This window comes from Lachancea thermotolerans (assembly GCF_000142805.1).
Source record: "Lachancea thermotolerans CBS 6340 chromosome E complete sequence".
NCBI classification, from domain to species: Eukaryota; Fungi; Ascomycota; class Saccharomycetes; order Saccharomycetales; family Saccharomycetaceae; genus Lachancea; species Lachancea thermotolerans.
Window position 1 is genome coordinate 655,950 of NC_013081.1, and position 23,075 is coordinate 679,024.

Here is a 23,075-nt window from a genome sequence, read left to right on the forward strand (position 1 = left end):
TATATTGGCCAAGGGGGATCAAGTTCGGAGCCGCATTTACCTGCTACAAAAGTTAACTTACGATTTAGTTAGAAGGTCGAACGTGTTCACATTGGCGTATCTTTGAGCGGCATTTCGGCAGGGGATCAGAGATAATTTTTACTCTATAGAGTTATACAAGAGCGTAACAAAGAGTTACAATGCCTGACATGAAGAAGAAGAGCGACAAAAACGATAAGATCTGGAATGTGGTTAGTTTTGATCGTGAATCGAGAGTGCAGCCTCAGCCTCAGGTTTCCGTCGAACTTGTCACAGAAGAAGGGTTGTGCGATGACATTTTGTCCAATGCCAGTAGTGATGAATCTGAGTTGCCTGCGAGCCCCTTGAAGCAAAGCAACACCGAACTAAGCTTTGGAACCTTGGTGGGGAGAAATGAAGACGAAGATGATTTTGCGGCACCTGAGAGGCAGGAAGAATGTTCGGCGCCTAAAACAGGCTCCTCTCTACTGCGCGCTATCACCACTTTGAAAACTTGGCACGTTGTAGTATTGACATCATCGACCACTTTGTTTCTAACATACGTTGTTCAGTCTTTTCTCTACAACCAGGCTACTGAGCTAGGAAATGAGACCGCCACCGTGCCATATTTCACTGACCATGGCGCGAGCTACAGGAATGTGGATTTTGTTCTGCCCTTTGGAGATATCTCGGAGAATACCAGTAAGTTTATTGTCGACTTTGAGAACAGAGTTGCGATCCCTATATTAGCCGAAGTGTCACCATGGCAAGCGACGAAGTTCCAAGTAAATCAGAAAGCTGCGTGTTATTGGAAAGGCTTCAAATCGTTTTGCAATGAGCACGCTGAGACCTTGTCTGAGCGTTTTAGTGGAGCTGGCAACGCTTTGAAAAACACTTTGCGAAGGTCAGGGAGTCTGTTCGCAGGGAGACTTGGTGAATTGGCGGCAAATTTTGAACCTGTGAAAGCCTCTGCCAGTGCCTTAGGCGAACGTTTGGTACAGAATTACAAGGATTGTGACGCGTATTACCGAAACAATTTTCCTATGTGTGGGCGCTATATCCGCGGCAAGGCCCACGGCCTTGTTGGAAACACTAGGTCACTTCCAAGACGCTTAGGAGCCCTGAAGCCTACTCTAGGAGCCAATTTGCGTAAAGCTTTGTCGACGTCAGATCGTATAGTTCAAAAAGCCGATCTCTATGTACTCTCGAGGTGGAACAATACAATTGAAATGCTCAGGTTCAAAAAAAAGAATATCATTCCTTGAAAAGCCCATTCTGGGAAAGAGCATTGTTTGGTAATCGTGGCAGGCTTAACGCTGGCGTTCAAAGGATTTAATGATAGCGGGTGAATATATTATTGACCCGTTCAGGTTTGACACACTCAGGTTCTAACTTTGGGGAGATTCCCATTGAAGAGGCAGGTTTTTTTTATGTAGTAAGTATTGATTTGAAAACGAGATGACTATCTTAAATCGGGCTTCGCATGTCTTCGAGCCAACAATCGGTGCTTTGTTTTATCAGACGAGCGGATAAAAGGTTTTTAGTGAGCATGTAGGATGGAGAGCATATTAAACCGCGTGAAATTATAGTACACAAGCCCCGTCCAATTCCATGAACAAAATGTTGACACAATGTGTAAGATGGGTTTCCATAAGCGGTAAACAGTGCTATAGTTTGCGTAGACTCTAAATAACCCTTATAGTAATTCGTAAGCGCTGCTCTCAAAGTCACCTGAAGCGTTCGTAAATGTCATTGGACAACGTTTTGCGTCAGAATGGTGTGACGTGTCTGCGAGTTAAAAAGTGGAACATCCGAACGACGAAGGCGGGAACGACCTATACGCAAATTGCGTTTCAGCGCGCAGATCTGACTGGTAGCTCATCTAATCTGGGGACCCATCATCGTTGGAACAGCACCGTCCTCCCTTGACCCACGCATACACTTGCAGCACTTGGGTTGTGAACCTCGGGTGCGCGGTCTTTCTAGATACACTAAATTCAAAATAAAATAAAATTCTTGCAAATAACATGCTACATCTTTTACACTTTTCCGAAGCTTGCAATTCCTTCATCCAAAATACCGTAATTAAACCATTCGTGCCCGATTGCCTCCCGGGCGGTGATTCTTTTTGTTGGATCAAACTCGAACATCTTCTTACATAGATCCAAGAACCAATACCAGAACAAAAAGACTTCCCTGTCCAAAACCTGTTCATCGTACTTTGATTCCAGAAGAGCCCAATTGTCTTCTGGACTCAAGTCCCAGTTTATAGTTAACCAATCCCCGTAATCTTGTCGTACCTTTTGAAGAATATATTTGTCCAAGCGATCGCAACTCGTTAATATCCGTTTCATAGACCTCTCTTTGGTAATGATCTCTCCCTTCTTGTTTCTCTCCGGCCACTGTAATGCCAAAGTGTCTCTATCAAAGTGTTTGATGACAGTGGAGTTCAAATCCGGCGACATATTTCCCAGCTTTCTGTCCGCCTTGTAAAACATGTTCTCAACGATCTTGGGTGGAAAAGGACGCCCGTTGAAACGCTGCATCATCGCCATGTGCTCCAGGTTCTCGTGGATGGGGTAAAGCGACTCACCTGTGACTAGCTCAACCAAAACACACCCAATGGACCAAATATCACATGGGAAAGACCAGCCCAAGCCCAAAACAATTTCAGGAGCGCGGTAGTGCCGAGTGGAAATAATAGCCGGATGGAACTCGTTATGGAATACAGCGCTGCCAAAATCGATGAGCTTCACCTCAGGGTTAGTCAAAAACCTGCGCTCTCCTCCGCATGCGCTCTTCCTGCGAGGGCTGAGGCTAGAGTATGTTTGCGGCGAAAGCGGCTTTCCAACATAGGATTCATCGCACAAAAGTACGTTTTCAGGCTTCAAGTCGGTGTGTATGATGCCCAAGTCGTGCAAGAAGCACACGGACCTTATAAGCTGTTTGGATATGGCCTGGACGTGTGATCCAGGGAACCGCGGGCACCCGTTGTTGCACATAAAGTCGTAAACGGACTTTCCGAACAGATCGGTTACCAGACAGATGTGGTTCTTGTAGTCGAAGCACTCGCGAAGCAGGAGGCACTGGTACTGACCCGTTGAGTCGTTCTCAATTATCGCCTTCAAAACCCGGAGCTCTGTCTTGGCGGCCTCCCGGTAGCGGTCAACCGCGCGGATGATCTTTACCGCGACAAGGCGGGGCTGAGAGTCGTTCGATTGGGAGTGCCCGTAGTCGAGGTCGAAGTGTGAGTCCTCAAAAGACTCTGCGAAGGGATCCTCGAAGGGCTGGAAGTCCGAGACGTGCGGGGAGACCGGCGGTGCGGTGTCGACGCACTGGACGACCTTGCCGAATGTACCCTGGCCCAAGAGTTCCTTCACAATAAACCGGTTATTGCAAAAAACGTCGTTCTGCTGGAACACGTAGTGACCCTCCTTGTCGGTCTGGAAAAACTTCTTTTTCTTCTTGCGGCTGGGCACGAGCTTCGAGATCTTGGGGGCGGCGGCCATACGCTTGAGGACCGGGGCGTGGTCCTGTGAGGTGAGCGGCGACACGCTGCGAACGACGTTCAGGGTCACGGCGCGGTTGCCGTCGATGGTCTTGGTGGAGCTGCCGCTGAGGTGGAGCAGGTCATCGTCGTTCTGGCGGTGTGGGACGGTGCCGCGGGCCTCGTAGAGCAGCTTGGCGTAGGGCAGCTGGGGCAGCGAGATAGTGCGCTGCTTCTTGAACTTCTTGGCCGTGTAGTGGTGGTCGAATTGAGGCTGGTCCAGCGCGACGGCGGACGACGAGGAGGGGCCGCCGACGGGCTGCTCCTTGACGAAGATGAGGTCGTCGTCCTGCTCCGTGTCGTCGCGCGCATCCGTGAAGCTGTGGAAGCCGAGTGTCGACTGCGGGAGGGCGCGCGGCGCGGGCTCGTCGGAGAAGTGCGTGTCGATGAGGTTGCCCTGGAGAAGGGCGGACTGGCGCGCGAGCATCTCGCCGATGACCGGGTCTGCGTCGTTGTCCAGGAACATGCCCTGGGGCATGCCCGGGGAGACTCCTGAGGCGACGCCCATGGCTTGTGGCGCGGCGTCGAGGGTTCGGGTGCGCTTGCGCTTGACCTGCGCGTGCTGCGACATCAGTGGGAACCGCGGTTGCGTGCGTGAGTGCTGGCGGGCGGCTGCGGGCGCGGTCTGCGGTGCTGTGCTGACGCTGTGTCGGATGCTATGCCTAGCGCGGTGTCTGACGCTGTGTCTGACGCTGCGGCTGGCGCTGGGTTTGACGCTCTGTCTGGCGCCCTTTTTGGTTCTTGCTCTGGCTTTCGCTGTAGCGCTGCTACTCTAGCGCTTGCTCAGACGCCGTGAGATCCCGTCGTGTGCGGGCGTTGGCGCGGGGAGGCGTTGCTGGCTGTGGGCCGCGTCTCTTGAACTCGTGTTGGTGTCGCGCGTGGAGCTAACTCTGGAGCTCTCACCCGCGATTGTTGCGCTGTTGGACTTGTTACGCTAGTGCGTTGCTAGCTCTCTGTGTCTCTGCGTCTCTGCGATGCTGGGTCCCTGCCGGGTCGAGGGTCGCTGGTGCTTTGGTTTATATGAGTTGAGGACCAATCTGCGACGCCTACCTCCTTGCATGGGGTAATCTTAATCTACAGAGCGCAACCCTGCGCGACGGAGCATAGAGGGGTGAGCAAGGGTTACCCTCACTTTGATCTGGTGCTTTCACACGGCGGACGGGCGCTGGGCCTGGGCCCTGAGTCACGTGCCCAAGGCGCCATCACGTGCGAAGAAAGTTCCGCGCAGTCACGTGCGTCTACCTTTTTACGTCATTGTCGCATGTCGTGCCTACAGTCACGGCGCTACGTCATAGACAGTGCCGAGACCTGCGCCACCGGTGGAGGGCGCACGGACGAGTCACGTGGTGAGTGTTTCACACCAGGTGCAGATATGGGCTTAGGCCCAGGCCCAGGCCCAGGCCCTGGACCACGAGGCGCCCGCCGACCGCTCCCCACAAAGCGCATCCATCAGTGACGCGTGCCCAGCGCGAGTGCCAGGAGCATCTCTTATTGCGTCAGCTAGCAGACGCTCCAGGCACCGTATTTTGGACTTTCCAGTGCCTATCCTGTTCCTGTGCCCGCGCGCACCGCACACGAGCACACGCCGTTCCTGCGAATGATCGCCGCCGCATATTAATCAAAGATTGGCTAGCTTTATCGCTGGTATCGCGTCATAAGCGACAATGAGCGAAGGTATCGATACCAGCGGGTTGGGAATGTATGGTACATTTCGCGGAGGCCCATAAACGACTATGGTGTGGCGACGAGTTGCTACTTTGGGGAGCGCAGGCTGTGCGGCGCGCGGACACCGCAGAACAGACGGGCCATTTTTTTTAGTAGCTTCCGCACGAAGACGGCGCAAGTCAATAACAGTGGAACCCATGACGATGGGACGCTGGAGCTGGCACGGGCGCGCAGAGAATGGGAAAAAAAACAACGGCGTTTCCCCGCGTTTGAGAGGTGGCTGGCTGGGCGCGCGTGGGCCCACGCGCAGGGCTTGGACGGCCTGGAAAGGACGCGGGCCGTTGCCCGGCGAGGCGGCCACGGCAGGCGATGTGGAAGAGGTGCGTATTAAACTATATTACCATATTTGATCGTTAAGGCCGAAGATGCGCCCTGCGCATCTTTCTTGATAGCCGTGGGCTGCGACGCCCACGGAGGGCTCGTCCGCGTGGGGCCAAGCGTCGGGGCTCTGCTCCAGCTGGTGCACGAGCGCGCGGTGGGCGTCCAGGGCGCGGTGCAGGTCGTCCATGCGGTGGGTCAGCTGGAGCACCTGGCTCTGGAGTTGGGCCAGGAGCTCGAGCTGGGGCTTGGGGACGGGCGAGGCGGGCATCGCGGCGGCGACCGCGTTCGCGCCCGCGGGCGCCCCCGTGTGCGTAACGGGCGTTGCGGGAGACGGCGCCTGCGGGCGCAGCATAAGATTGTTATCCTTGTCGATGTAGAAGCGGCGCATGCATTCGCGCATGAGGCCGGCCAGCTTGCTGTCGGCGGACAGGTCCTGGTGGCTGTCGCGCACGGCCTTCCAATAGATCAGGTTGAAGCGGTCGCGGCACTGGCGCTTGTTGCGGTGCATGCCGAAGCGCGCGGCCAGCGTCTCGCTGATGGTCTGCCAGTAGCGGCTGCGCGGGCGCGACTTGCGCGCGACAGCCAGCAGGTGCTCGTGATGTAGCATGGCGCGCAGCAGCGCGCGGTCGCCGTCGACCGACCAGAAGTTGCGGCACGAGCGCTGCTTGGCCGTGGGCGTAAGCGTGGGCGTGGGCGTGCGGTTCTGCATGCGCGACGCGAGCTCCGACAGCGGCGGTGTGGGACACGCGTAGCGCGGCGGCGGCGCCGCGGGGTGCTTGGAGTCGAAACCGTGCTCGCCGAACGCCAGGCTGTCCATGTCCAGCATGGGCGCGTGCGCGGGCGGCGCGTGCCGCGTCGCGGGCAGCGACGTGGGCGTGTGCGCGGCGATGCCCTGGTCTGTGTAGTAGTCGTCAGCAAAGTCCGGCAGCCTCCAGGCGGTGCTGCCGCCGGCACTGCTGCTGTCGAGGTCGTCGTCGTCCTCGCGGAACACGGCAAGCGTTTCGTCCTCGCGGAACGGCGACAGCCCGTGTGCTATGTGCATTGCGAGCGGCGGGATTGTGTAGCAGCGCACCGGGGCGGGTGTCGCTGGTGCGGGCGTGGTGCGGGCAGGCGTTGTGGGAGAGAGGTGTGCTGCGGCTGGTGGAACACGCTCGAGGGAGGTGCTGGTGCTGCTGGTGCCGGTGATGGTCGTCGCCGTGGTCGTCGCCGTCGTCAAACCTCGGAACCTGGGGGTCTGCGGCCGTCTTCCCGTGTCTTCTGCGTGTCCTGAGCTCGAGACCGCGCCTGTCGCTTTCTGTTCAAACGACCTGTCCAAGCTCCATCCGCCCAACATCGCCCTCGCGCTACCACCCTGTTCTTATAACCGGTATGCCGGACGAGAATTCTGGACCACTGCGCCCGGACTCTGCCCACTGCGCTCACCTCGTTTCCATTTTTCGCTAACTGGCGATAAGCGCACATACACTCACACACACGCACACACGTACACACACTTCCTCATTTTCTCCCTTTCTCTCCCACTCTCAGTCTTTCTCCCTCGCTCCTCCCGCACACGCACGCGCGCGCGCGTGCGTGCGTACAGTGGCTCCGGTCCGCACTCGTAACTACGCAATCGCTCCGGCGCACCTACCACCCGCCTGCTGCTTAACTTAGCCCAACCTGGAACCCTGCCCTACGTCCCGGCCGCTGCCGGAACATTTTTTGGTGTTCTCCGGACTTCGCCTGCAGAAAGTGTCGCCGGATTAGTGCTTACCCATGCTTACTCATGCCTACCACCGCTTGCCTACGATTACCCTCGCCCCTAAGCGGAAGGAATGTTTCCGTTTTCGTTCACGCACATTCGCAAAAGGCACGATACGAGCATGCTCAGACCGTCACGCGAGGTCCCCCTGCCAGCTCCTAGGTGCCGACCCACGGCTCCTGTGCCTGCAGCACCTTCTCCTGCACCGGAAATAAACTCATCTCAGCCCACATCTGCTTGTTTGCCTCGAGGCACGAGCATCATGGTTTCTCCGCGATCACCCCGAACGGTTGACCTTGCGTCGGACTTGTGATGTCATCGGGTCACATGCGGATCCCTCTGGCTCTCAGCGTTCTTCTCCCTCCCGTGGGTATCGTTCGGGTCAAATTGAGGGCTGTGCGGCCTGCTGCAACTGTTTGCGATCACCCGTGTGCGGCCGCTTCTGGGTCTCTTGACACAATCTGCGTGATAGCGCAGGTCCGTACTAACGGCTATGGTGCGGCGGTGGCCCGCTCCTGTAGACGGCTGCAGTTACGAAAGCACAATGCATTGCCGAGCGCGCAGCCGACTACGGGTCCGACGCGGCTCCGAACGGGCCGTGAGGACAGGGAAGGACGGGGCGAGCGAGACCGGACTTTGGGAGCCGTGAGGCACGTGGGCGGTGCGGGCGATGCGGGCGAGAACGGACCGAAGCGGGGTGGGGGGAGCGGCGAGAGAGGCCCGGGCCGAGGGTCACGTGGGCTGTGTGCGGGTCACGTGCGCGGCAGCGGAGGTCACGGCGGACGCTCTGGAGGAGGCCACGGGACGCGGTTCTGGACGCGGGTGCGGGTCGTCACGTGGTCTGAGTTCGTGTCACGTGGTTTGGTTTTCATCACGTGCCTTTCACGTGGCGTACCTGTGAAAGCACGCCACGTGAGCACGCGCTATCCCACGTGACTCTCGCCGCGGGCGCGCCGCCCCTCCAGGGATACCGGCCCGCAAAATACGCGGCTTACGTCGGGTGTCTCTCTCAGCATCGCCGTTCGCCGCCCAGCCCATGAGCGACATCCCGGACACGCTAGACACAGACTCCGACGAGGGCTCGGAGCCCATGAAGGTCACGCTGGCCAACTGGGTCGAGTTCCTAGACCCGCTCTCCTTCACGGCGCAATCGCAGTACCTGCCCCGGAAGTACCTCACGCGGGCGCGCCGCAGGCTCAAGAGCGCCCGCCCGCGCCAGAAGCTCAACCAGCTCAAAACCACGGCCCAGGACCTCACGCCCCAGCTCGAGGACTTCAAGCGCCGCACCATCGAGCGCCTCCACTCCCTGGACAGGCCGCTGGAGTCGCTCTTCTTCCACAACAGCTCCCGTCTTGAGAAGTGGTTCTACCCGTTCACGCTCTTCCACATCTTCGCCATCGGCTTCATCATCGGCAAATATCCCAGCTGGTTCCACGTCTACTACACGGGCATGCTGGTGCTGCTGATGCCCGTGCGCTTCTACACCTACTACAAGACGAACAACCACTACTACATGGCGGACCTGTGCTACTACGTCAACCTCATGGTGCTGCTCTTCGTCTGGGTCTGGCCCGACTCCGTCCACCTCTACCAGTCCTGCTTCGCCTTCACCTTCGGCACCCTCAGCTTCGCCGTGATCACCTGGAGAAACTCCCTCGTCATCCACTCCGTCGATAAGATTACCTCTTGCTTTATACACATCATGCCGCCCCTCACCATGTACACCATCCACCATGGCCTCGGAGAGGACTTGAAGCGCGCCCGTTTCCCCGCCGCATCCCTGGCGGGCTCCAAAAAGTGGAATCTGAAATACAACATCTTCTGGACCTCGTTGTACTACCTTCTGTGGCAGAGCGCCTACCACTACTTCATAACCTTGCGCAAGTCTTCCAAGATCAAGTCCGGCCAAAGGGCCACCAGCTTCGAGTACCTGACCACCCACCAGTTCAAGAACTTCTGGGCCGCCAAGCTACCCGAGCCATGGCCTATGTTTTTCTACATTCTGTTCCAGTACTGCTACCAGCTCGGCACTATGATGCTGTGCGGTATCTGGTTCAATTACAGAGGGGCAGCAGGCGCGTTCCTGACCTTTATTTACCTGTGCGCTGCAAAGAACGGAGCCACATACTACATTGACTACTACGGCAAAAAGTTCGAGAAGGAGGTCGCCAAGTTGAAGTCAGAGGTCGAAGACCTGCAGCAGCAGCTCAGCCAAAAGGCCAACTCAAGCAGCAACAACTACTCAGGCGTTCTTGAATGACCTGCAGCTTCCCTGCAACCTTCAGGGCCGTAACCTTGCTTGTTCAGTTCTGCACGCCTCGGAAGCCGCAATCTCAAGAATGCAGGTTTTCATTACTCATTACATAGTGTTAGATATTTACAAGCGTTCACTGATGCCCGCAGGCTCTGCATGTTTACCTCCCTCGGGCTAGCCGAGAGAAGTGACAGCCTCCGCGCTGCTGTCTGATTTGGATCGTTTGTTCACGATTTCCATCAGTATTTTTATGCTCCTCGTGTCTTCCAGCTCCACCAGTTTCCTGTGTAGCCGCTTAACCATTGGATACCTCCAACTGATGTGCCTTTGCGATGCCATGATTATGCCCATAGCATCTGTGTACATCTGCTGCTGCGTGAAAAAGTCCACCATGAGAGAAGCAAAAGCTGCATCCTTTTTGGTTCTTTCAGCTACTGGTAAATTTTGGAAGGCCAAAGTTTTTCTGTAGGATCCACGGCTCTCCCAGGCTTTCGTTGCCAGAGCTTGATCTTGAAATCTTATGGCAGCCTTCATGGTCAGCTCGTAGATGCTCGAGTTCCTTATAATCTTGTGCTTCATTGAAGACAAGAATGCTAAGCTCGACTCTTCGTTGAAAGAGGTTTGAGAAGAGGGCTGCTTTTTGATTTCACTGTGTGTCAGATGAGTGCTGCTACCGGGGCGTGCGGTCAACAGCTGCTGCTTTGTGTTCATATAAAGTGACGAGATGTGTTGTTCGAACGTCTGCTGTTCATATGAAAACTCCGACATTCGCAACAAAAACTCCTTCTTTTCGCCTAGTTTCAAAGGAATGGTCAGGTATGTCATGATGGACTTGGGGTTGAGTGCATTATGGTTGACAATTTGTGTCTTCCATAGTGCAATTTGATGCAGGACTTGGAACGAAAAGTCTTCGATAGATTCGGCAGAAGCTGCCAAATCCTTCAAAACTTTAGATGAGCCCAAAGGCGAGATTCTCAAGTCGCAGAGGCCCCCAAATTCTAGGTTAAATTGCCACACAGCACGGGACTCTAGAAGGATTTGGGAAGGTTCGCTAATATCAGCCAGAGGCAACATGGGCAACTTTGCCCGCGGTCCCGCCTCATCGTTCTGAAATTTGTATAGGTAGTCAACGTTATTGATCAAATTCCTTCTCGTAACGGCACCTTGCTCAAAACCCAACAGCAGCGGGAGCTTGCCAGGCGAATAGTTGGCGTAGGCTAGCATCAAATAGTTAAAGAGAAATGGATTCAATGTACTAGCCCAAACTTTTTTATAATCAACACTACTATGGTCCCCCTGCCTCATCCTCCAACTTTCGAAGTTTGATTTGAATCTCGTGGTGATGTACTTGAAGTACAGTGCTCTGGCCAAGCCTGCGTCGCCATCATACGCACACAAGGACATCATTGCAAGTATAGTATCTTCAAAATTGCCGCTCCTCAGATTCACAAGATCTTCGTTCTGGTGTAAGTACTTCCAGGCCAATAAACGTAGAGACTCGGCTTTTCCCTCACTGGCAACAGGATCGCCACTCACGGTTGCCAAAGTCTTGACCAGTGCATTGAGGGTCTCTGGGGTGGGGTCAACCTTCAAGTCAATCATCTCATTAAACAAGTCAATGGCCTTCGCGTAGTTTTTCTCTTTATTACAGAGGGACAGCATGCAAGTGTATGTCTTGGCGTCAGGTTTGTGATCTGCAGACAAAAATTTCATTGTGGCGAAGATGTCCCACGCCTTGTCGTGGAGGCCTAGCTTGGTATAAAACTGGGCAATTACAGTGTAGTTTTCCTTGTTGGGGAGGATGTGGTAGTCGCGGTTGAACTTCGTTAGGAAACGATTCATTTTAGAAACGTCCAAGAGCTTCGAAGCGAATTTGATGCAACAGTTCAAAATAAACTGGTTCATTTCAACCTTTGGCATGATGCCCTCTTGAGCCTCAATGGCAACATTTTTGCCAGCTATTACCTTCTGCGCTTCATCGTACCGATCAAGAAGTGATTCCATTACGGTATAGACCTCGTTGTTGTATTTCGAGCTTGGATCCTGGGATGGCTTGAGGTTGGAAAGGTTGTAGAACAGAAATTCATACATGCTCGTGTTAAATTTTGTAAGGTCGTGGTTGATGTTGGACAGCAACATCGCGTCGGCCTTTCGTATGCTCCCTAAAGAAAGATTTTTGGCCTTCGAAAGGATGTAATTTTTTAAAGCACGCTGGCTGACGCCATCCAGTTTCTCTGGACTTTGGTCGAGTTTGGAAATAATAGCATTCCAGTCACTATTCCGGTGATTTATAAGTGACCTTAGAACTAGTTCGTCATCATTAATCCGTTTCAATATTGCCTCAGGCAACAGTTTTTTGACTTGGTGTGAAACACTCAAGATTATCGATGAGAGGTCTTCTCCTTGTAGTAGTGACCGCCGCTGATACCTGTCGTGGTGGTTATGAGTGCCCAGGATGACGCTCGCAGCATCAGCTGTGTCTTCTTCTTTTGACTTATTGCCGAGCTCCTTCTGTGCGGCCTCTTTCTTCACCAAGTCATCGGCTACGCGAATCTGCGTTGCTAGATTCTTGGTGAACTCGCGCAATTGTCGAAGTTTGAACTCAAGTTCTTTAGGGTCTCTCAAGTCCAAAGCCTTGTCTAGCTCTAATTCCTCGACCGACACGTTTTTGCGGATGCCTCCGACATCTCTTCTCCGGCGTCTAGCCTTACTGCTAGCTGGTATAACCACAAATCGCTTAAATAAAGCACCACTTTGCGGTTTAGCTCCCGCTAATCTTCTACCAAGCATTTCTGGTGCGCATAAAATCAGTGAAGTAATATGGGGTAACGCTCTATAAACTTTTTGAGCCGGCGAAGATCGTTCAGATCTTTAGGTTGTATACTCAAAGGCATCGCTGTGAATTCGAATTTTTTACCAAAAGAAATTGTCCTCTATAGAGAACATGAAAAAATATTGTAAACTGATGCGATGAGCTTGATGAGCTCAACTTGAACAATTTATCAGCCCTAGTACACTTCTCAAATACACCAGTCGTAGTTTGTATCAAAGAATGTCTAAGAACGAAAAAACCGAGGCTGCAGATTCTGCTCAAACTCAAACCGCTGAGGAAAAGGTGCCAGTTAAAGGTGCCAATGTGAGTGGAAGAGCATGGAAAGTCGACAAGGGCCAATTCAGAGTCAGTAGCAGAGCAATTAAAAACAAAAAGCTGACGTCCTGGGAGCTGAAGAGGCAGAAAGCGCTGGAGGATAAACAGTTCAAGCAGAAACTAAAGGAGCTTCGGGAAGAGAAGGACCAGATTCGCAAGGCGAAGATACAAGCACTGAAGGAGAGGAGAGAAAAGAGTGAAGAGAAGGAGCGCTACGAAAGACTAGCGACCAAGATGCACGCTAAGAAGGTTGACAGGCTGAGAAGAAGAGAAAAGAGAAACAAAGCGCTGAAAGAGCGCTAGTGTCAAGCACTGCATCAAACGCGAAACTCCTGGCGCGAACCGTGGGGTAGCTGGCAAGCTTTATTTCTCCTGATAAATAGACTGATGTAGCTGGACTAAATACACAAAGTGTCGGAAACAACCCCGAAAACGCTGGCACCTCTGCCTCGTTCACCTCCCTTTGCAGGTTCACAAAAATAAAAAATTAATTTAATGCGAATTCTGTGGATCGAACACAGGACCTCCAGATTCCAAATTGACCGAAGTTGACTTCAGTCTGGCGCTCTCCCATCTGAGCTAAATCCGCTTGTTGTTGATAAGAGAGGATTAGCACTTTTTAATATACATACGCATAAGAAGCGTGAACACTTTTGAAATAAGGAATGTCATTGTTCATATGCGATCGCATCTCTTCGAACTCTTGTACGTTAATTACTTAATACGCCTGCTGAAGGTCTACTTGCTGCTCCTCTTCCACCTGCTGCACCCTTGTAAATATTTACGAAGCCGATCTCTTGAAAGAGGCACAGCCCAAAGATTTTGCGCTTTTTAGATCTTCCAAAGCTAGCCTTTTTGAACCCCGTTCTATTGAGGGCCTCCTTGCATAGTTCCACTGGGCCGAAACGAATGGTAATTTCCCTTCTTGGTGTGCTGTACTGGAACCATAACTGTGGGAGTTAGTTTCCGTCCATTACCAAAGCTATGAAGGCACCTGTTAACAGTAAGGTTATTCGCACAAATGAAGGACATCTCCTGGAACTCATGGATGAAGATGTTCAGTCTGTCAACGCTTTTAAGACCAGGCTGAAATTTTCGCGGGAAAAACGGGACCGTAGCGATGACATTGATGAAGTCACTGCATCTAAACATCAAAAGCCTAACCAGACACAGAGCTCTGGTGATGTACTCACAGTTAGCGAGGATGATTTCAGGCAATATCATCAAGCCAAAAGCCGCGTACGGGATTTTTACAGAGATCAGCATGAAAAACAGACAATGGCCTACAACCTACAAGCTAGGGTCAACTTCAAGACTAAGACTCGGGCTCGCATGACAATCTGGGAAGCCCTATGCAAGTTAAGCATGTTGATTGACGACTCAGATCCTGACACTGAGCTATCTCAGATCGACCACGCATTACAAACAGCAGAAGCCATACGTTCGGACGGAAAACCACGGTGGATGCAGTTAGTAGGCCTCATCCATGACCTGGGCAAGATCCTGTATTTTTTTGACAGCGAAGGCCAGTGGGACGTAGTGGGGGACACGTTCCCAATGGGCTGCTATTTTGCGGACGAGATAATTTTCCGCGAGTTCTTCGATGGAAATCCGGACACTAAGCATCCTATATACTCTACCAAGTTGGGCATTTACGAGAAGAATTGCGGCTTGAGTTCTGTGATGATATCGTGGGGGCATGACGAGTACATGTACTATATTGCAAAGTCTCAATCTACCCTTAACGAAAAGGCCCTGGCTATGATACGATATCATTCATTCTACCCATGGCATCGCGAAGGAGCTTACCGTTACTTGATGAGCGATGAAGATTACGAAATGCTCAGGGAAGTTCAAGAGTTCAACAAGTATGACTTATACTCTAAGAGTTTAAAGAAGTACGACATTGAAGAGCTCAAACCCTACTACCTTGAACTCATTGATGAGTTTTTTCCGACCAAACATGTAGAATTCTGAAAGACTTAAGCTCTTGCATCAAATTGCCTGACAGTTTATCAAAAATAACCTTGTTTAATATACAATTAATAATACATAATTAATACCCTTTCCCTGTTTACGCTAAATGACCTCTTGTAGCTCATTCTTTAGCTTAAATGCTCAAAAATGCAAGTTGCCGCGTCTAAGCGGATGGTAGAAGTTGGATTATACCAAAACTTTGCTCAATTCCGTAGGAGCCTGGGTCTTTCCAGTAATCGTTATACGTAGACAAAACAGTAACATCTTGATTCATCTCGTTAAGAATATTTTGGACCGCTTTAATTTGGTTTTCGATGCTTGGGTTGTTGCCACCGTTTTGAATGCCAGCGGATGGGTATCCTGTTTCTGTGACAACAACATTTTGGGTCCCACAAAGCTCTTGAATCATTTCGAGTTGTCCTTTAACAAAGGTGCCGGCGGAATCCGCCGAAGAGTTTACATCAAAGTAAGGATGAGAGTTGATGCCAATAAAATCAATATTGGCCTTTGTACATAGATCTGGATTGTTTTGGAAAGTGACTGGTGGCTCACTTGTCGTGAACTTACCGCCAAAGCCAGCGTTCTCAAATTTCGATCTCACAGATGAAATCTTGGCCAAAAGATCGCTAACTGAGCAGTATCCGTTCAAAATAGCTTCATTTCCGATGGTCAGGATGTCGAAAACGTCCCAGCCGTTGCTCTGACCATAGGAAATAATGTCTTGCACCGCATCATCAATGGAGTCGACGCCACTTGGAGAGATCCACAGCCCTTGGTTTATAGTCAACCCCAAAGTCTTAGCAGCAGATGTCACTGTTTCGAGAGAGTTGCAGTCAGTTCCATAAAGTCTGATCTGAGAAACACCCTTGGACTTAATTAAAGTCAAATCCTTGTAAACTGAATCCGAGTCTTTGCAGCTATTGTCGTTATTGTAAGGTGAGTACGCCAAGGCAGTTGGAGCGCATGTTAGATCGCCTGAAGAAGTTGCGGAAGCTGTAGACACTGAGACAGAAGTAGTAGATGAAGATGTCGTAGTCAAAGATGTTGTCGAAGAAATTGCAGGCGATGATGTGGCAGGCGATGATGCTTCAGGCGATGATGTCGCTGGTGAGGACGCTGGAGGTGATGACGTCGCTAGTGAAGATGAAAACTGCGAAGAGGAAGTCGACACAGTGGGTTGAGCGGTGCTGGAAGCTAATGTGATTTGTTCCGATGACCCTATTGTTGTTTGTTCGTTACTAGGCGCTGCAAATGTCGCAGTTGACTCGCTTGTTGCTGAAGAGGAAACTTGCTCAGTACCAGATGTAGAGGTTGTTAGCTCATTGCTTGAGGATACAGCCGGACCAGAGGAATTTACAACAGAAGCACTATAGGCATTATCTTGAACGCTGGAGGAGACAGCATTACCTGAAGTGGACTGAATCTCGGTGGACACGGCAGCAGAAGCGGACCAAGTGGAGGGTTGTTGCTGGCTGTTCGCGTTTTCCAAGTTAGATGCTGCTTCGGATGTTTGAATGGCAGAAACAGTCAAAGTTCCACGAGGAGTACCAGTTTTGATAGTAGTAGCGCATCCGGAGGAAGGCTGTGAGGCAACGTCCACTTGGCGATTCACCGAGGCGCTTATGATGATTGTAGTTAGAGGGCTCCCAGTTGGAGTGGAGCCATCCGCGCGTGGAAGAGTTGAAGTGAAAGTTTGGTCACCGCTGATAATAAATTCAACAGTTGGCGCGACTTCAATTTCAGTAGTCGTGGAGTAAAAGTCTGTTACAGTGTTGGTGGTGCTTGCGGTATGCATTCTGGTGACAATCTGCCTCTTTGGTAGTTGCTTCAGCACAGGCAAAGCGACTGACATGTGCTTGGTCAGTAGGACGCAGCATAATATGAAAAGCGATCCAAGTCTAGTAGATATCATGGTAGAATCTGTGTTTGTGAAGGAATGGGGTACGATCTACTATTGGATCCGCAAAGAGTGAATGAGGCAAAGGCTATCAAGCGTGTTGAGGTGCTTCTAGTAGAAAAGCGTACCATGCTAATTCTTGGGGTTCATGTAGAGCTCTTTTATATTCCTCGCCTCACCAGGTAGCTGGTCCCGCCTTTGTCGCAAGCCAAGCTACATGCTAGGCGCGGGTTGACACGCTGGAAGCCAAACAATGCACTTCGAGAACTCACCCTAACTTAGCCTTTTCTACAGCTTTACACCGTAGCCACCAAACGGGCAAACAAGATTCAAGGATTCACGGTTGCGAGAGGTTGGTTTTTGTTTACAATTAATTCGCTTGGCATAATTTCGCTGGTCTTCTTATTGTTTATATTTTCAAATATTAATGTGATTATTTAATCAAACTGAAAACGGCTGGTTCAGCAAGCAAGCTTACAAAAAAGTTACATAGCGGCTGTTTATTTTCTTATGACTGTCGCTCGTGTCAATGGTCTTGCATATCGCGGCCGCCTTCGTCAGGTCCTCCAGTTCTCATGTCATTTCATGAGCTGGATAACATAACCAGCTGTGTAAAACCAAGGACTGGCTTGTGAAGAAAACTTGAGGCATGTGCTGGCACAGCAGAATAATTATGGGAAAGCAGGTGTTTATGTAAGTAGTTGTACAGGTGTACAGTAGTCGTAGTGACTTCAGAGCGTTACCGGCAGGCGTCCCATAATATTAACAATCAAAGCACTCCAGCCTGTGAAGTGCTGCACTCCAGAGCCGTTGCCTGTACGCTGGTTGTAGTTTTCGTAAACATAGCCTTTTTCAGACCAAACACGATGCATGTTAGCTATCAGGTTTTTCCTGAGGTCTGAGTAGACAGCCCTTGCCCGTTCGGCAGTCGCTGTGTCTTGATTTTCGCCACCACCTTGGAAGTAGTACAGTAAACTGTCCAACAAGAGGTAGTTCATGTTTATCCAAACAGGACCCCTCCAATAAGCTTCGCCCGTTTCAAAATATTCGTCCTGTTTTGATAGTGAAAGAACACCAAAGTCGCTAAACAACTTGTCGGTATCGCCCATGAGTTCGACGTAGTGCTGTAGTTTATCCGAGTCTCTCGGAACGAGCTTCAACGCAAAAGGTAGAAGTGTTACATATCCCTCATGGCACACAAATCGGCGCAACTCGTCGAAATCGTCATCAATAGTCACGTCACAGTAGCACTTCTGGTCTGCGTTCCAATGTATGGTATCCAGGTTTTCTATGATGTTTTGTTCAATTTTGGAAAACTTGTCAACCTCGTCGGCCATGTTGAGCACATCAGCTATCTGCTTCATAGACCTTGACATAATTCCAGCCCAAGAAAGTGCGTCCAAATGCAATTCGGCAACATCCGGCGGCTGCGCGCGTGGGTAATCATCGAGGCCGCTAGGGAGGCAATGGGTGAAAGTCCTCCCAACCCACCTGAAAGCTTCGTTTGGATGAAACCCATCTTGCAGTACTTCAGAATATTCTTCTGTGAAACCACGCTGGCTTCCGGTCCACCATTCGTAATGTTTCAACAGCTTTGGGTACACTTTTTCAGCGAAGGACATTAACAATTCCGGGCGCTTCAACAACTCTTCAGTACTTGAAGGTGTGATTGATGACTCTTCGGCGCCGCCTGCGATAGAGTCCTGAAACTCCTGAGCACGGGTAAGCATCTCACTAAAACAAAGCAGTAAAGTTGGGGGATTGGCAATATTTGGGTTTTGAACTTGAAACTCTTCTGGGACTTTGCTCCGCGCTTCACTGCCTAAAATAAGCTCACGGCCAACCCAGCCGCTGTCATCTTCGATTAGTAGAAACCAACTTTGCAGAATCTCTAAGACGAGATCAAAATCATATTCCATAACTTGTAACATATGGAAACCCTCGTCCCAATAGAAGCCTCGAGGGAAGAATGCCCTGCTAGGTACAGAGCTGAAAAGCTGTATGGGACCCTCCTCGCGAGGTGCTCGCAGTTCGATTTTATTAAACTGCTCTTCGTCAAATTCTGTGGATCGATCTACCAGCTGGGTCCCATGAAAGTATCCTATTCCTCCCAGTAAATTTGCTAGGGTTTCTTGCGCAAATTGCTTCAAGGACGAGTCCTTGATATCGAACTTGCTGTCAAAGCGCGCTTTGAGCTCATTAGTGCTCCAAGATATTAAGTTAGACACTTCGGCGCTAGAGCCAATGGGCTGTCTGCTAGCTTTGTTGTTGAAAATAATGTCAAATTCAAAGGGCTCCGCAAGATCAAAGGTTTTCTGGACAAAATGAAAGTTTCCAGGTGGAAAGTTATGAATGTTCCTGATCATTAACGCAGAGGGGATTGACAAAGCATCCATGGGGATTCCACTGGTTATGATGTTCTGTATTGAATCCGTCAGTAAACTTTGAAAGATGTCGCGCGCTTTCCACACTTGGTCACCTGGCACTGTTAAAGACATGTGTGATGTTTTCGAGCCATCTATATCAGGCCCCAACGCTGGGCCTCTTTTGTAGTGTTGGCCAGAGATATCCTCGATAGTTATTTCGTAGTCTCCCAACTCTGGAGCAGAGCCTTTCAATTCAATGCGTTTTTCAGTTGATGTTTTGCCGTGCTCCGATTCCAAGCGCCCTCCTGGGCCGTTTTGGCTTAGGTAGACTACCAGGGAAGATGCGCTCAATTTGGATGAGTCCAAAGGACTCCCTGACACTCTTACAGCCCAATTTTCGCCGTCTTTGCTTTTCACAAAATGGATCGTAAGATTGAGGTTATTTTCTCTATCGATGATAGCTTCCTTACCTCCTATCCTTGGATCGTACAACTCGTAGCCATACTTCTCTAGCCGGTCGTTTTGTTCAACAAAGTGGCGGAGGCTACTGATTCCCTGGGCATGTGAAGCGTCAAACCACATGAGCCCCATCATAAGAGGGTTCTCATTGATGAACCTGGGTCTCACCCCGAAGTAGCAATTCGAGCGGTACGGAGCCCACAGAAGAGACTGGTTTGTAGACCTTTCGAACTCCTCCACGTCATCACTGAACAAGCCCTGCGTCTCAGCGTGTGCCTCGAAAAGAGTAAGAGCAAACACGACCAGAAGCCTTAAAAGCATTGCTTGTTTGATGCCTGATGTCGCTAGCGCTGTTAATGTGCCGTTTCAACATGTAAGTCACTGGGTCGAGATTTTGAAATATATCTTAATACCGGAAATACATGCACAAGTGCTCAGAAGAAAAGATATTTATAAATTTCAGTAATCAGTTAAGGAAACAACCAAGTAATTCATGCGCTCTAAAACTTATGATCGCTCTTATATCGTGCCGTTCAGGCGCCTTCAACATTCTCTATCATTTGAAGTCCATTCACTAAAGAATCAACTAGGCAGAGTATTTGAAAATGCTAAAAACATCAAAAACATTAAATTAAAAACAAACTAAAACAAATTGATTCAAAGGAATCAATGAGTCAATGGCTTACCCAAACCCTCCAAGCCTCTTCTTCTTTTTTCTTTGTCGTTGAGAATTTTGGGATTGACTCAAAGTAGGTACATGTTGCGAGGCGGATGATAACGTAAATGCAGGTGTCATAGTGTCAGGCAAAACATTTGATGCATGTGTTTTAAGCGTGTGCGGAGTGTTCCCAGAAGCATTTGATGTACTTGGTACTGGCTGCGAAACAGATTGAGAAGATACGCGCGGACTTCTACCCCTGAGTTTGCGAGCTTTGGGAGGGCTGTGTTGCGAAGATTTTATAGACGGTGGAATTTGAGAGGCTTGAGAATGATTTTGGAAGAGAGAAGAATACTGTTGAGGAACAGTGTTATCTTCCTCAATTGGATCCGGCTTGTCCCATACATCAATGAGATTTTGACTTTCTTGACCGAGCTGCTCGTAGGCTAAAGTGATCATAGAAGAAAGAGCAGAAACACTACAGATGCCAGTATTTTTCATAACTATGCCTTTCAGAATATCCCGCGTAATGCACTCTTCTCCCTCAACGCCGAAATCCCAGCATTGCAACAATTTGTTGTATAAGACCCCTAAGTCGACTACCGGTTCTTTCAACAGCGCAGTTGATAGCGTGGGCATGTCAGCGAACCATACGTCATGGTCTTTGTAATGATCTTTGAATTGCTGAAGAAGCGACCCAAACTCTTCCATGCTTTCAATGTAACCAATAGGTGTTGCTAGATCGTCCAGCGCCACAGATTTACATTGATTTGACAAACTTTCACCATCTAATCCTATTGTCCACTGCCCAAGCTGTTTGTTCATTCCTTCGGATATTTGATAACCATATTGTTGAAAAGCCTCAATATCTTTCGTCATATCATGACCTGCGGAAGGAATGGGCAAGAATGGGTGCAAGCCGACAAAGTCTTGCTTAGAACCAACTTGGACATCACTGACATCTTCATTCAGTAAAGTCATCGTTGGTTGGCCCCCAGTCACCTTTGACCTAAATTCTCGCGCCAAAATCGCATATTTCCAAATGACGTTGCTTGTCGCATCTCTTGCTGCAGCGAAGAGGTGGACATGGTCACTATTCTCTTCGGAAGAGACAGTTTTACTGTGGTCTAATTGTGAAATGATTAGGGTGCTAAAGCCTCCTTGTAAAGGTCCAAACTCAAGCAGAGACGAATCACCTGTGGATTGAAATGCGGAACCATTGCGGTAAAAGAAATGTAACCAAACCTGAGTAGTCGACCTTGAGTATATGAAAACGAAAAAGTGCTCTTTATCGCTGGATTTAACAATCCGACAAACCTCACTCTTTAACGTGGTATCATCGGGATTCAAGTCATGTTTCCATGAAAGGATGCGCTCTATGTTGCTGCTTCTCAAATTGACAAAAATAACTTCTTTGCTTGTTGTGATGAGTGAGAACTGTTCGTCTATACGCTTATAGTCCCTTAATGACGACCAAGATTTTGCTTGGATAATTTCCAACTGCGAACGGTTGTTTAAATCAATTTCAACAAGCCTTCCTCTGCTCACGGCTATGAGGCGAAAGTATTCAGAGCCCCACTCCAACCGCCTCCATGAAGAAAGCTCTTCTGGGTCGTACAGGGTTCCTCGCTTGTTTGAAGAAAGCCGAAGCCTTGACTCTCTGGCTCCTCTTTTGATCCTAGTACCAATGCACCAGTTCCCTTTCACATCAATAATTGCAAATTCATTGATGTCCCACGGGTTAAAAGAAACATCAGCGAAGGGAAAATCTTCAAGTGAACTGAATCCTAAAGATATAGGCGCCTCTGCAGCCAGCTTACCTGTGTGATCGTCAATTGATTTGATCCTCAAGACAGTAAGTCCATTTTCAGTCAAAGCCGCCAGTGTATCCGATGACCTGCCGAAAGAAGGCGAAAGAGTTGGGAACTTTATATTCTTAACTCGCGAATTTAGGTTAATACTCAGGAGTTCGCTCGAACAGCACAAGCCCGGCGCATCTGATTGCATCAACAAAGCGAGATTTAAAACGCTTCCAGTATCTCCCGATGAGTAGCTGATTACGTGGCGCGCGTCCTTGTTCATTCGCAAATCTGCAGTTGTGTGAACAAGACCAATTGCGACACTTTCGAGATCAGTAGGATCTATAGAGTGTAGAGGTGGTTTAGAGCCGTCCGAGGCCTGAGCAGGGTTCCAATAGTCATGACTGTTGCCTTGAACTCCCGCATTATTTGCGCGCACACCAGAACCTTCAACTGAATTTAGAACGTTTCTGGGAACATATTCCTGAGCGGCAATGGGAGTATCCGACTTTGCTTCGTAACCAGGCTCCGAAGACAGATTAACGTTTCGAAACAAATTTATAAGCCCAGGACTGTCAAGATCGCTAGAACCAAGGGCTTCCGGCCCAAATTGATAAATCCGAGAAGAATTGAACTCACTATCACTTAAATCGCTTGTAATGTCACTTTCGTGAGTGGTCCCGGTATCATCGGTAGCGTTTGTTAGGTCTTGGGTCTCACTTCTGAAGTCAACCAAGGGCTCCTGTGACTTAACATCAAGTTCAAGAATGGGAATCTGTTGATCTCCAGTGTCACCACCATATAACCAATTCTCGCCTTTATGCCCTTGTAAGCTGGTGGATGGCAGGTATAACGCGGAGTTTCTGATTCCCACACCAAGTTGAACTCCAACGTTCTTCTTGAATGGCAGAATCTGTATCCTTTCCATTCAACCCCATAAAGCCTAAAAAAGGCTAAGGTGCTTTATTAGGAATTGACAGAAGCTCAAGCCGAGCGGTCGGATCACTCTTGATAAAGTTCAAATTTAAAACTTATAAATTTTGTATGTACTTTGCCACGAGCCCATTACAATTCCAACTCATCGGATGGTTCAGAAAGTAAAAATAACAACTCAAGCCTTCCATTACCGTGACATAGGTATTACTTCAGTTTTTTTATGGCTAACTGTATTTTAAATAGATACAAA

General features: G+C 50.0%; 10 protein-coding genes and 1 non-coding gene across 11 annotated transcripts; 4 read left to right on the forward strand and 7 right to left on the reverse strand.

The window, feature by feature from the left end:
• Positions 1-179: 179 nt before the first annotated feature.
• On the forward strand, positions 180-1,262 carry KLTH0E07106g (KLTH0E07106p; the record flags this gene model as incomplete). Its single annotated transcript, XM_002553743.1, has 1 exon — positions 180-1,262. The coding sequence occupies one exon, from the start codon at positions 180-182 to the stop codon at positions 1,260-1,262; it is 1,083 nt and encodes a 360-aa protein (XP_002553789.1).
• A 774-nt stretch (positions 1,263-2,036) lies between these two features.
• On the reverse strand, positions 2,037-4,115 carry KNS1 (serine/threonine protein kinase KNS1; the record flags this gene model as incomplete). Its single annotated transcript, XM_002553744.1, has 1 exon — positions 2,037-4,115. One exon carries the CDS (start codon positions 4,113-4,115, stop codon positions 2,037-2,039), a length of 2,079 nt encoding a protein of 692 aa, XP_002553790.1.
• Positions 4,116-5,606: 1,491 nt separating this feature from the next.
• Positions 5,607-6,923, reverse strand: KLTH0E07150g (KLTH0E07150p; the record flags this gene model as incomplete). Its single annotated transcript, XM_002553745.1, has 1 exon — positions 5,607-6,923. One exon carries the CDS (start codon positions 6,921-6,923, stop codon positions 5,607-5,609), a length of 1,317 nt encoding a protein of 438 aa, XP_002553791.1.
• A 1,444-nt stretch (positions 6,924-8,367) lies between these two features.
• Positions 8,368-9,591, forward strand: GPC1 (glycerophosphocholine acyltransferase; the record flags this gene model as incomplete). Its single annotated transcript, XM_002553746.1, has 1 exon — positions 8,368-9,591. The coding sequence occupies one exon, from the start codon at positions 8,368-8,370 to the stop codon at positions 9,589-9,591; it is 1,224 nt and encodes a 407-aa protein (XP_002553792.1).
• A 168-nt stretch (positions 9,592-9,759) lies between these two features.
• On the reverse strand, positions 9,760-12,375 carry CCM1 (Ccm1p; the record flags this gene model as incomplete). The annotated part of the gene is made up of 1 exon (XM_002553747.1): positions 9,760-12,375. One exon carries the CDS (start codon positions 12,373-12,375, stop codon positions 9,760-9,762), a length of 2,616 nt encoding a protein of 871 aa, XP_002553793.1.
• A 262-nt stretch (positions 12,376-12,637) lies between these two features.
• Positions 12,638-13,036, forward strand: CGR1 (Cgr1p; the record flags this gene model as incomplete). Its single annotated transcript, XM_002553748.1, has 1 exon — positions 12,638-13,036. The coding sequence occupies one exon, from the start codon at positions 12,638-12,640 to the stop codon at positions 13,034-13,036; it is 399 nt and encodes a 132-aa protein (XP_002553794.1).
• A 193-nt stretch (positions 13,037-13,229) lies between these two features.
• KLTH0E07238r lies at positions 13,230-13,322 on the reverse strand. Its single transcript has 2 exons — positions 13,286-13,322; positions 13,230-13,265 (listed from the first exon to the last, which is right to left on the reverse strand). It is a non-coding gene; the product is annotated as a tRNA-Phe (tRNA).
• Positions 13,323-13,717: 395 nt separating this feature from the next.
• KLTH0E07260g (inositol oxygenase) lies at positions 13,718-14,710 on the forward strand (the record flags this gene model as incomplete). The annotated part of the gene is made up of 1 exon (XM_002553749.1): positions 13,718-14,710. The coding sequence occupies one exon, from the start codon at positions 13,718-13,720 to the stop codon at positions 14,708-14,710; it is 993 nt and encodes a 330-aa protein (XP_002553795.1).
• Positions 14,711-14,873: 163 nt separating this feature from the next.
• Positions 14,874-16,622, reverse strand: SCW11 (putative glucan endo-1,3-beta-D-glucosidase; the record flags this gene model as incomplete). The annotated part of the gene is made up of 1 exon (XM_002553750.1): positions 14,874-16,622. The coding sequence occupies one exon, from the start codon at positions 16,620-16,622 to the stop codon at positions 14,874-14,876; it is 1,749 nt and encodes a 582-aa protein (XP_002553796.1).
• Positions 16,623-17,338: 716 nt separating this feature from the next.
• CWH41 (mannosyl-oligosaccharide glucosidase) lies at positions 17,339-19,753 on the reverse strand (the record flags this gene model as incomplete). Its single annotated transcript, XM_002553751.1, has 1 exon — positions 17,339-19,753. One exon carries the CDS (start codon positions 19,751-19,753, stop codon positions 17,339-17,341), a length of 2,415 nt encoding a protein of 804 aa, XP_002553797.1.
• Positions 19,754-20,114: 361 nt separating this feature from the next.
• Positions 20,115-22,817, reverse strand: RRN6 (Rrn6p; the record flags this gene model as incomplete). The annotated part of the gene is made up of 1 exon (XM_002553752.1): positions 20,115-22,817. One exon carries the CDS (start codon positions 22,815-22,817, stop codon positions 20,115-20,117), a length of 2,703 nt encoding a protein of 900 aa, XP_002553798.1.
• Between the last annotated feature and the right edge of the window lie 258 nt (positions 22,818-23,075).